This window comes from Sinocyclocheilus rhinocerous, unplaced genomic scaffold, assembly GCF_001515625.1.
Source record: "Sinocyclocheilus rhinocerous isolate Xijiao unplaced genomic scaffold, SAMN03320098_v1.1 scaffold943, whole genome shotgun sequence".
Lineage (NCBI taxonomy): Eukaryota > Metazoa > Chordata > Actinopteri > Cypriniformes > Cyprinidae > Sinocyclocheilus > Sinocyclocheilus rhinocerous.
The window spans coordinates 420,892-433,786 of record NW_015626129.1 but is presented as its reverse complement, the minus strand read 5'-3'; the positions used below and the strand labels follow the sequence as shown (position 1 = coordinate 433,786).

The 12,895-nt window shown below is 36.2% G+C and overlaps 1 protein-coding gene across 1 annotated transcript in view; it reads right to left on the bottom strand.

The window, feature by feature from the left end:
• LOC107710968 (vasodilator-stimulated phosphoprotein-like) overlaps nt 1-11,768 on the bottom strand; it is a 43,776-nt gene extending 32,008 nt beyond the window's left edge. The window contains exon 1 of the mRNA XM_016515878.1: nt 11,245-11,768. Coding sequence (XP_016371364.1) covers nt 11,245-11,249 — 5 coding nt within the window. The 5' untranslated portion in view covers nt 11,250-11,768. The remainder of the gene's footprint in view (nt 1-11,244) is intronic.
• Between the last annotated feature and the right edge of the window lie 1,127 nt (nt 11,769-12,895).

Here is a 12,895-nt window from a genome sequence, read left to right as displayed (position 1 = left end):
CATTTCTCCGATCACAAATGCAGACATGGTTTTATGTTTACGCGGCGACGTAAAAAGCGTAAAAAGACAGTATAAGTAATTATAATCAGTAATTATGTCCCCACTGGATGCAACAAATATAATAGGTTAGTTTATAATGGGTTTTAATGTTTTTGTCTCGTCACTCCGGCCGGACAGGGCATCACTAAGTTTTTTTTTAGGTTTTTCATTTAAAGGGTTAGTTCACCCAAAAATGAAAATTCTATTAATTACTCACCCTCATGTCGTTCCAAACCTGTAAGACCTTCGTTCATCTTCGGAACACAAATTAAGATATTTTTGATGGAATCTGACAGCTCTCTGACCCTCCCATAGACAGCAAGGGTACTACCACGATCAACGTCCAGAAACGTAGCAAGGAGATCGGTAAAATAATCCATGTGACATCAGGGGTTCAACCGTAATATTACGAAGCTACGAGAATACTTTTTGAGCACAAAAGAAAAAAAAAACGACTTTATTCAACAATTAACCTCCTCCGCGTCACCCTAGCGCCATTTTGGAGAGTATCCACTGAATGCAAACAGCGTATGTTGTTCTGTGTCAGCTGCAATTTTGGTGCAATTCCCATTTCCAAGTCAACAGACTTATCTGACTCTTGCCTTTTTCTTCAGGATTATTGGTAGTGTAGCTCTTTACCAAAAATCTGAATTGTTTTTTTTTTCATAAATTAAAACTTAGTTTTTTTGGGTTCTACAAAAGCATATATCTGTGTTGAACACCAAACACAACCACAGCACTGTTTTGCGTCTCTGAGCAACATGACGCGGTTTCGTTCCTAAATGAATCAATCGTTTAAATGATCCAGTTCAATCGCATTGACTCACTTAATATCGTCTAATTATCGTTATCGATAAAATCCCAGGAAATATCGAGATATTATTTTTTGTTAATATCGCACACCCCTACTTCAGATGCATAATATTTTCATGGCTAGCATAAGGGCTGCAATTCCAAAGATTTACGATGGGCCAGCACCATAAAAAATAACAAAGAGAATCAGGACATGTTGAGGCAAGAAAGGCTGTAATTACACAACCGAGTCTGGTTCATGACGAACAACACTTGAAATGAAGCAGCCATTTTTGGTCTCGGTCGTAACACAAGACTGTATGATTATACACAAGTGGTGTAGGATGGGAAGTCCTCTACGTACAGAATAATTAATGACAGTCCATTGAATTATTGAAAATTAAAGCACACTGTGCATTAGGCTCTCAGCTGTGTTGGGCAGTAGTGTCTCTACAAATAGCAAAGCTACTAGAGTAACGACTTCAAAAATCGCAAGTTACCTCACTACTGAGAAATCTGATGTAGATTTTCAGTGGAGAAACTAATTGCGTGCATGTTTCTGAGAAAGTAAGGAACAGAAATTATTTTCTTTATTAATTTCATATAAATATCAAAATTGTCATTTATGGATGCCTGTTTCTGCCACTGGATTAAAAAATAAAAAAAGCGACTTTTTATCTCACAATTCAGATTTTTTTCCTCACAATTGCTAGGTTAATTGCCTGATATAAAGTTGCAACTGCATGTTATAAAGTCAGAATTGCGAGATATAATCTTACAATTCTGAGAATTGGACTTTATGACAACTCGCATTTGCGAGTTTACATCTTACGATTTTTAAAAAAGAAATCAGAATTGCATGACATGAACTCACAAATGCGAGAAAAAAGTCAGAATTGCAAGATGTAAACATGCAATTGTGAGAAAAAAGTCGGAATTGAGAGATAAAGTTGCAATTACCTTTTTCATTTATTATTCAGTGGTGGAAATGGGCTTCCATAGTCATTTTCATGTCAAATAATTTGCCTGAACAATGTCTTCAGGTTCTTCTGTGGTAGGATGTAAGGCTCTTAATTTGGCAAACTGATATGAAACTATAATTAGGTTAAGATTTGCAATGCAGTTCAGAACTATTTTTTAACTATGTACAACTGCAACTATGAAGTAATCAACACCTCAGAATGTCTGTCAAGCCAAGGCACATCTATTTATATAGCATTTTATACAAAACAGATTGTGTCTAAGCAGCATCCCAGTAATAAACAGGAAAATAACAGTGCTAATGTTCATCTGAAACTATTTCTATTTCAGCTATAAAACAGCTCTACAGAAGACAAGTGTGTCATTATTCAGCTAAAGTAAGTCTGTCAGTTAATCAGAATCTAGCATTCAACATCATCGTAGTGTACGTCTTTTTGCTCGTCCTAAGGTCCATATCCCCTTTAATGGTCTTTTTTGGCAGCGACTAGGCTATTTCATGTAAATGTACTTCAACAAGGATTTACATTCAGTGATGTCCACTTAGGGTTGATGAAAACCAAATAATATGCAGTATTTCACCTCAAGCTGACCCCTTCCCACAAGCCATAGCTGCAAATATGTGAGGAGAGAACTTTAAATGTGAGGTCTGCATATACCATCCGTCATCAGCTGGAGTTTATTAAACTGGTTTTTCTCCATTAAATTCATATTTCACCCAAAAATGTATTCACCCTCAGGCCATCCCAGATGTAGATGAGCTTGTTTTTTCATCGGTGGAATTTAGCATTACATTCTCACCAATGGATCCTCTGCAGTGAATGGGTGCCATCAGAATGAGAGTCCAAACAGCTGATAAAAACATCACAATAATCCACACGACACCAGTACATCAATTAATGTCTGTTGAAGTGAAAAGCTGTGTGTTATAAGAAACAAATCCACCGTTAAGGCGGTTTAACTTAAACCATTGCTTCTGGCCAAAATACCAGTCCATAATCCGTAATGATGACAGTGGTGCACATAAGTAGTGCGCAGGTGTGCATGCGCGACCAATATAAAAAATGCACCGTTTTAAGTTCAGACTGCTCATTTGCATACCGACATGGTTGACAGCTGTTAATGCTGACCATTTGACATCGACTAACTGTAATACTGTATAAGATTTCTATTTGAACTGAAAGCCTAAATCTAGGCAATGCGCTGCCATTTTCAGAGCAAAACGCAGATCTGTCACTTTTCATTCACTGACGCGCTTCAATCGGCAGCTTACTTGTTGGCAACCTGCCAACATAAAAGCTTGCTGATTTTAGGTTTGAAAATGTTGAAAATTCATATAAAAAGTATGAAATTTTATTTGTATTTTTATTTTAAATAATACTATTATTACTATTATTCATTATTTTATCAGTGCTAATGTTCATCTGAAACTATTTCTATTTCAGCTATAAAACAGCTCTACAGAAGACAAGTGTGTCATTATTCAGCTAAAGTAAGTCTGTCAGTTAATCAGAATCTAGCATTCAACATCATCGTAGTGTACGTCTTTTTGCTCGTCCTAAGGTCCATATCCCCTTTAATGGTCTTTTTTGGCAGCGACTAGGCTATTTCATGTAAATGTACTTCAACAAGGATTTACATTCAGTGATGTCCACTTAGGGTTGATGAAAACCAAATAATATGCAGTATTTCACCTCAAGCTGACCCCTTCCCACAAGCCATAGCTGCAAATATGTGAGGAGAGAACTTTAAATGTGAGGTCTGCATATACCATCCGTCATCAGCTGGAGTTTATTAAACTGGTTTTTCTCCATTAAATTCATATTTCACCCAAAAATGTATTCACCCTCAGGCCATCCCAGATGTAGATGAGCTTGTTTTTTCATCGGTGGAATTTAGCATTACATTCTCACCAATGGATCCTCTGCAGTGAATGGGTGCCATCAGAATGAGAGTCCAAACAGCTGATAAAAACATCACAATAATCCACACGACACCAGTACATCAATTAATGTCTGTTGAAGTGAAAAGCTGTGTGTTATAAGAAACAAATCCACCGTTAAGGCGGTTTAACTTAAACCATTGCTTCTGGCCAAAATACCAGTCCATAATCCGTAATGATGACAGTGGTGCACATAAGTAGTGCGCAGGTGTGCATGCGCGACCAATATAAAAAATGCACCGTTTTAAGTTCAGACTGCTCATTTGCATACCGACATGGTTGACAGCTGTTAATGCTGACCATTTGACATCGACTAACTGTAATACTGTATAAGATTTCTATTTGAACTGAAAGCCTAAATCTAGGCAATGCGCTGCCATTTTCAGAGCAAAACGCAGATCTGTCACTTTTCATTCACTGACGCGCTTCAATCGGCAGCTTACTTGTTGGCAACCTGCCAACATAAAAGCTTGCTGATTTTAGGTTTGAAAATGTTGAAAATTCATATAAAGTATGAAATTTTATTTGTATTTTTATTTAAAATAATACTATTATTACTATTATTCATTATTTTATTTTGTATAGTTATATTTAATGGGTCACACTATATGCAGTGTGAGCACCAAACCAATTTTCCAGGTGCTCTCATTAGAACCAGACTGAAAAACTTGTGCACCCCTGATAATAACGCTTCCTCTAGTGAAAAAGTCCACTGTTGTCCTCTCGTATCAAAATCTACCAACATATTTATTTAAAAAAAAAAAAAAAACAGTTTGATCTGTGTATATTTCTGTCCTGATTCAGACGAGACAACTTTTTCATTGGAGAAAGCAATATTACAGATAGTGGACTCATGATTTAGCCGCAAACAACAGTTTGAAATTAATGATCAATTTGTTTATTACAAAAACAAAGCTTTACGCTTCACGAGACATTAATCAATGGACTGGAGATGGGTCAATTACTTGTGGATTATTTTTCGGATGTTTTCACTGCAGATAATCCACAAAACAAGTGATGTAATGTTACATTTCTCAAAAATCTGTTCTGATGAAGAAACAAACTCATCAATTCGTGGGATGGCCTGAGGGTGAGTAAAGTTTCAGCAAATTTTCATTTTGCCCAACACTTTTAGCTTTTTACTCACTCTTTTTTTTTTTCCAGCCAAAAACAAAAATTGAATCCATACAATTGTGGTGCATCAATGGTTTCTTTCTTGTTGTTTATGCAAATATTCATGATCCATTTGTTTTTCCATACAACCCTCATCAATATAATGTAGCAATACGATATTCTATTGGCATTTTACATTTCCATCTCAGCCTTCATCTTAATGCACTGCTTTTATACAGCACTATAGTTCATTACTGCTCTTACAAGCATTAAGGTTTTGCATTAATCGAATTATACCCTGATTTGAGGAATCCATAACAAACAACAAATGCACCTTCTTATTGATGATGGAGTAACATGCCAAGAAGTAGCAGGCTACAGGTCCATCCAGTGAGCTTAGGGCATAACATCTGCTCAGAGTTTATCAATGCATTTGATACTGTTCAACAAATAACGTGAAGACCCAGAGGGCACACGATCCCCACAGCTGAGGTTCTCTAGTGATAAACCAACATATAATATTCTGGTTGAATGTCCCAACTGGTAAAGATTCTGCTGTACCATTTATGCTGCAGCATATATCCGCAGCACATTTTATAAATTCCAGAAAACATATTTTCTATACACACTAAATATATGCATACACATCATATATATACTCATTTATTTCTTGATAGTTTGATAGTAATTAAATATCTTTAAGGTGTTTGTGAGTTGCACCACCTTTCTACAACCTGAACTAATCTTTCCATTTTATAAAAAGGTGAAATTATTTGATATATTAAGACTTACTGACACAGTTGTGAGGGCCCTCTTTATTATATAATTAGCGTTACAACTGATTATTTTGATAATCAATTAATCTGTTGATTATTTATTCAGTTAATAGGATTACAAATAATAGTTTTTACTATATTTGTGTGCTTGTGCTTTCATTTAAATTTGAAGCAGAGCTCCAGACAAAAAAAAACTAAATCACTCATTGGCTCCTATAAGAAACAAAAATTATTAATTATTTTTTGAAGTGCCACAGAAAAAACACAAAAAAACACCTTTCACATTTCACTCATACTGTCATTACACCAAATACACAAAATAATGTTATTTTTAGCAGCATCATATGACCCCTTTAAAAGAGAGCTGCCTGTTGCTGCCTGTATATATTTTTTTGTATATATACTGTTGAATGACAGCTTGGTAAATCTGTTGGCAATCAAATATTCAATATCACTACTCATCATAAGAACTTGGTACATTATCAGCGCAGCGGCAGATGTTCAAACTAATATCACGTAATTACGTCTCTATGATGATTGGTTGATATCAGAAGGGAGGCTAGCCTTTGTTTTACCAACGGAGGCACGAGAGATCAGACTTTATACAGTCACAAAGAATTGTATATTACACATAATCTGTGCCAATATTACGGACCATAACTATGTCAGCATCACTTGTGTGTAGTTTGGGCTCCTCCTCAGTGCATCCTTTAAATGTTGTCATACTGTAAGTCTTGCACACATCCAGTCTGTTTTTCTTCATTAGTAACAAGCAATTATATAGGTTTAAATTTGTCTTTCGCTCCTTGAATTCTTTCTTATCATGTAGACAACAGGTTAAGCAAAAATATGAATTTGCAATATATGGGGCATATTTTTAGCAAAATGCTCTTCTTTATAGTTATTTTTTCTAGCTGACTGATGAGCTTATGAACACTGAATGGTCTGGTAAATGTATTATGTGGCATTGTTTATGATATTGAATTTTTAACGATATTGCTAATATCCACACAGGTGACAGCTTTACCGTAGTTCAAGTTGTGCACGAAATAGACACTGTTTTTCTGCACTTTTACTTTGCATGTCTCTTTCAATCTCTCTTATGCTGCCACAACTGGAGCTTCTTTTAGCAGGTGTGCCGTCAACGCTGCTGTTTTTTTTTCCACTAAAACTTTGATGCGATCAGTTTATTACGTCAACATAACAAAACATGTGATCGCAAATAAAGCAGGAAAAAAGGCATTACATGCACATTTTTAAGTCATAACATGTACATTAATATAGTCGCCAGTGGCGATCTCAGCAAAAATATCCCTCTCAAATTAATATTTTTGGTCGTAAATGTGACCATTTTAGTCGTTTTCCATTTCAAAACTTGTCTGTCATTGCTCGGACAAAACAAACAGTCCTACCTACAACTACACTCAACTACACTACCCCCAAATAACATGTTCTTCTTCCTCATCTTGATTTGTTTGGGACGCATCCCGCTCTATATTTTCCCATTACTCAATGTTTCTGCATCACTTTAAATATCATAAAGCTTTCCACACCACTAATAGTCGTGCAAATATATCTACTGCAATGTAAATGTTAAAGCAATTGTTAGGGCCCTATGATTTCCGGGACGCTGAAAATGCAGAGAGAATCACAGAATCCAGTCATAAAAATTTAACTTACTGTATAATGCAGAATGTCATAGATTTGGCAAAGATTTGAATGAATAAATCAAAAGTAGTCTGACAATCTAACTGTGATATGGAATAGTGTCTGTGAATATTAAACCACAAAGAAATTATGACAGAAACACACTACTACTGTACAGTAGAATGTATTCTCAAAGTAATAATATAATAATAAAGTTTATTAAACCATTTTTAGGAATATCACACAATTTTCCTCCTAATTTAAACAGAAAACTTTGTTTGGCAAAAAAATAAAAAATAAAGTAAAAAAAAATAAAGGAATTATTCAAATTATCTTATTTAAATTTTACAAGATTAATTAAATAGTAAAAGTGATTCAAAAAAATTGCATCAAATAAATCACAGAATCCAGAAAAATTAAGACAATACAGAATTTCTAAAACACTTTTCATTGGGGACTATTATTGTTAACATTTTAATAAATTATTTAAGCTTTATGAATTTAAATTAATTAGACATCTTTTTTGATTATTAAAATTTAATTCAATCATTAATACGGTATCCAGAAAAAAATTACATGCAAAACACTGAATTTGGGAGGAAACGGATTTCATAGGGCCCCGAAAAGCAAATCTTGGGCCGCTCACACTGTTTGATCCATTCTAAGCAACTAGTAAATGGCATGCTTTCACTAGTAAACAAAAAAAAGAGGACCATGTAAAGTGTTTGAATATCACTGGAACTTTGATTGTTTGCCTGGAGGTCAATGACTTAGCCTGAGTTCCCATGAATTCAATACTGGGCTTCCCAAATGACAAGGTCAGTTTGAGAGCCCATTGTTGCATTGGGTGGCCTGGTGAAATTCAAAACGAGGCGCTAACCGCTTCACTGCATACTGATACTGACGTTGCACAACATGACATGACAATAAACTTGTAAATGTGACAACATTCCATTCTTCACCTATTATGCAAGCAGACCCGACACAGTAAACTCATGGTTGTACACGTGCTCGGCACTGACCCCGGCACCCTTTGCTTGGACCCAGCAAGCCTCCCTGAGCCAAGTTTCCTGTGTGCCACAACGGATATATGACATGGAACCCATGTTGCCTGATAACGTCGCTGAACTAAAATTTGCATGGAAGTGCATGGCTGAGGTTTTAGGGCACCTGCTTATTTAAACATGTTTTCATTTTGGTGAGAGACAGAGATGCATTGATGAAAACCAGTCCCGCAAATTACTGTTGTTATTTACATTTACATAACAAAATGAGTGTTTTAAATTCTCAAGATGTCAGAAGAACATGTCGGTGTTGGCGCTTCCCGCCTTTAAACGAAACTGGATGGTTGAACAACTCAGTGTTTATGTCCACTTAAATAGAATTTTATATAAACCAAATAACAAACTAACAATGTTTTAAGAACACGTAAAACATAGAAAAGTCATGATGTAAAATGAAGAAGAAATATTTAAAGGGGTCCTATTATGCTTTTTCAACTTTAGTTAGTCTGTAATGTTGTGTTTTGAGCATAAAAAAGATCTGCAAAGTTACAAAGCTCAAAGTCCACTTCAAAAGGAGATATTTTATTTAACAGAAATCACTTTTCAAAAACTACAACGAACGACTCGTTTGGACTACAACGCATATTTTCCGGGATTTGTGATATCAGAAATATCGACGAATGGGACGAGACCTGGTTGAGCTGCACTAGAGAAGGCAACGAGTGTTATCACTATGTCGGAGACACGCTAGCTTTCCCAAGGCAGACAAACTTAGAGTGATTACAATCATCTGGGTTTAAATCGCGTTCAAATTGATTTGATATTGACGCAATATTTACACTGAAGCTCGCAGGCGGCTATGGTAAGGGGCATGACATTTCCCGACCAGGCGCCGAGTGCTGCCAATCACAACACACACTGGCCCAGCTAACCAATCACAGCACATTTCGTATTTCAGAAGGCGGGCCTTCATTTGATACAGGATCTATTCCAGCCGTTCATGCCATACTGGGGAGAGAGGTGTTGTAATAATGTTAAATATGTGAAAAATAATGTGTTTTTCGAACAACCTCGTATGAGAGCCTGTTCTAGTACACCCCCAAAACAAAATCAAGACTTTGTAAAAGAGCATAATAGGACCCCTTTAAGATTCTGACCAACACTATTCAAACATAAACAAATTTGTGACATTATGTACAGACCATTAACTCCTTTATACCGATGGTTTGATTTTCTTGCATCCGTTCAAGCACAAGATGCTCTGAAAAATTTCAAATCATGCTGGAGAACATGATCATCAAGTTTAATATGTCCACTTTTGCTGTTATTAAAGCAAAAGTGGACATATTAAATTAAATTTTTTTAAAAAACTTTTGTTTTCATTTCAATTATTATGCTGATAATGTAATTCAGAGGTTTTTAATATATATTAAATAAGAAACTAAAACAGAACAATTCACTAGTGGTTTCAGACCGCAGGCTTCTCTGGGCATAGCTAGAATCGCATTAAACTAAAGTTGTGTATATTTGTTTAATTTAAACTAAATTAAACCAAACAAAGAGAGCCCTTGAACTGTCTAACTGTAAAACTGCACAGGCCGCCGCAGGATGTGGAATTATCAGGCTTCAGTGCTCCATGTATGGATGGCGCAAATGTAGGTTAGTTCCGGGTACAGCCCTGACCGCCAAATCACCACTCCTACTATGGCAAAGGCTGTGCTCATGAATATTAACAAGAATATCTGACGTTAGCTACTCGGTGAACGTCCCGTGATCTACTAAATATTCATGAGCCAAGCCCTCCCCACAGTAGGATTTGTGAATTCGCGCCGCGGCCAACTCCCAGAACAGAAAGAACCGGGAAGGCTCACAAAAGAGGAATGGCTACGTGTTACCAAGAGCCAAGTCACCGTTTGACAGCTGCATTTTCAACATGCACAATAAATAACTTCGTGTACACCGCCTGAGGATACAGTTATCGATATTAGTTAAATTGTGCGTTTCGTAAAACAAAGTTATTAATTTGATTTAAATTTATTGCATCTAGTACAAAATGCAGGTGGCACCTTATATTAAAAACTACTTTCAAAACAGTTCCCAGTTTTGTGAAAATTCTATATTGTTGAAATAAGTTCACAAAAACGTGTAGCATTTGTTTTATTGTGAATTATATTTATAAATAATATTTAAGAAACAATATTTGATATTTATACATAATATTTAAAAAACAATATTTTAAAATAGTTAAATATGTAAATATACAGTATATATATATAGTAGGCTATTGTGCTTATTCAGCCCTGCACTATGAGTTTGTACACATAAACGATAAACTGAAAAATTAATACTTTTAGAAATCTCAATAGTCTATCAAATTCTCTTTCTGATCAATACAAAGCTAGGAATGGCTATAAACAGAAAAACTATTTTTGAAGACGTAGTTCTATCCCAACATATTTATTTAAAAATAATTTAGCTTTAAATGGCAAAACTCTGTATTAACAATTTAAAGACATTATTCGTTTGACAGAATGACAAAAAAAATCACCTTCTCGAGACGGAAAAGGGCACCCATTTTGGTGGCATGGTTCGTTTAATTCAAACTCATTCAAAGTGTTTCATGAAAAATCAGTGCAGAATTATTAGTAAATGTTCATAGCAGCTTCATTCACCAGCTAGCAAAGCGACGCGATAAAGAAAGAAGAAACTATCTGGCTGTCAAAGCCAAACAAAACGGATGACTTGGAGTGTGTAAACACTGAGAATGGACACACTTGCTCCTGTGATGACCCACCTCCAATAGGTGCGAGTAACAGAACAGAAAGTGAGTAACTGACCGAACTCACACAAGCGGCCTCAGTCATTATCGATACTATGTGTTACATTGTAGCGCGCAAAACTAAGTAGCTACACACAAAAGCGACGGCAACAAATGTGCTTTGACGCGCTTTACCTCATTGTTCGACGACAGTGCGGGTCCTCTTCAGACGTAAAGCCGAACTTCCAGAGGCGAAAACACAAGAGAAACCGACGAGATCCTCATGGATGAACCCACGGAGGGGTTTGGTGTTTTTGTTTAATCTGTGGGAAGAAGGATAAGCAGCACAGCACGATGATTTCCTGGTTGAGGAGTGAAGGAGGGGGTTGGAGGTGAAGTGTGGATAGAGTTGCTACTGGAGCTGGGCTTGTGTCAACTCTAATCAGTATCCTAGACTCATGTCTCGCTCCGAGCAAAGTCTACACATATTCCCCCTCATGCCTTCGTCTCCATTCGCGCGGCTGTTTGTAAAGTATGGACGCGGTTTTCGACAACTCCTCTCGTTCGCCGGTCGGTCTGTTAACGTTCAACTCGCGACCGAAACCCAACCTGCTCCTCAACTCTGAGGAAGAGCTTTCAATTCCTGTCGGTCTCCCCCTCCCGAGCTGAAAAACAGGCAGAGAAATGTACTCATCCTCTCCCTAGCGGCCGAGCTCCATAATCCCAGCCCTGCGTTACAAATTAAATTCTGCTAATGGGAATGACACGACGAGTTATATTTCTGATAGGGCTGGGCGATATGGGCAAAAAAATGATCACGATAATAAAAAAATAAAAAAAATGATCACGATAATTTTTTTCATATCAGTCGATATAGATAAGTATCACGATAAATGTCAAATCTTTATTTCTTTCAAGTTTAAAGCCAGATTTTTGCTCCAACGTGAAAGTTGTAGAAACAAGACCATTAATTTGGGCTCATTATAATGATTTAACAAAATAAATATCTAAATAGCAATATTAATTTCTTAGTTTCTGCATGTTCTAATGAGTGATATTGTTTCAAATAAAGAAACAGGTTTGGGTTGCCTGATAATATTAATAATAATAATAATAATATCACTTTTTGCATCTTAGAAATGCACATTTGATAGTAGCTTGAGTTAGGATGCGGAGGTAAATTTTTGTTCATTATCAAAATCAGTAACATCTGTAAAAATTGTAGCGATCTCCGTTTTATTAAATTTATTCTGACCACGTTTTTTTTAATTTTTTTTTTTATTAAGCATTGGTCTCCCATAGTAGCATACATTTAAATCATGATAAACAAACAAATATATGGTTTTTAGGTAGCCTATTTGTATGAAAAACAGTAGTCTAAAAACACTCTGTGTAAATGCACACATGCTATAGCTTAATCACAAATTCATGCTATAATTATATACCATTACTCCTGTAATAAAATTCAATGTGAATATCCCACATTTCTGACACAATACCATGGTGCAGTGAGTGTTACTAGGCCTACAGTAAATCCATGGTAAATGATGGCGATGTGTAGATTGAACTTACCCTGCACATGCAAATCTTTTTGACGTCATTCTACCTTCATAGCTTCACACTGGATCTCACAGCGCTGCTTAGTGCTCACGTGACCGAGTAAACGCATCTGCTCTAGTGAGCTCGCGCCGCGCAGCAGTTTGAACTTTGATCCAGAGCGGATAAACGGTCCGAGTGGCGCGCTTCAAATGAGTCGCGCTGTTTCGTTCCGCTTTTGGCGCATAAACATTATATCGAACATTTATCGAACTCTTAATATCGTTTTATCGGGGAAAATTATATCGCG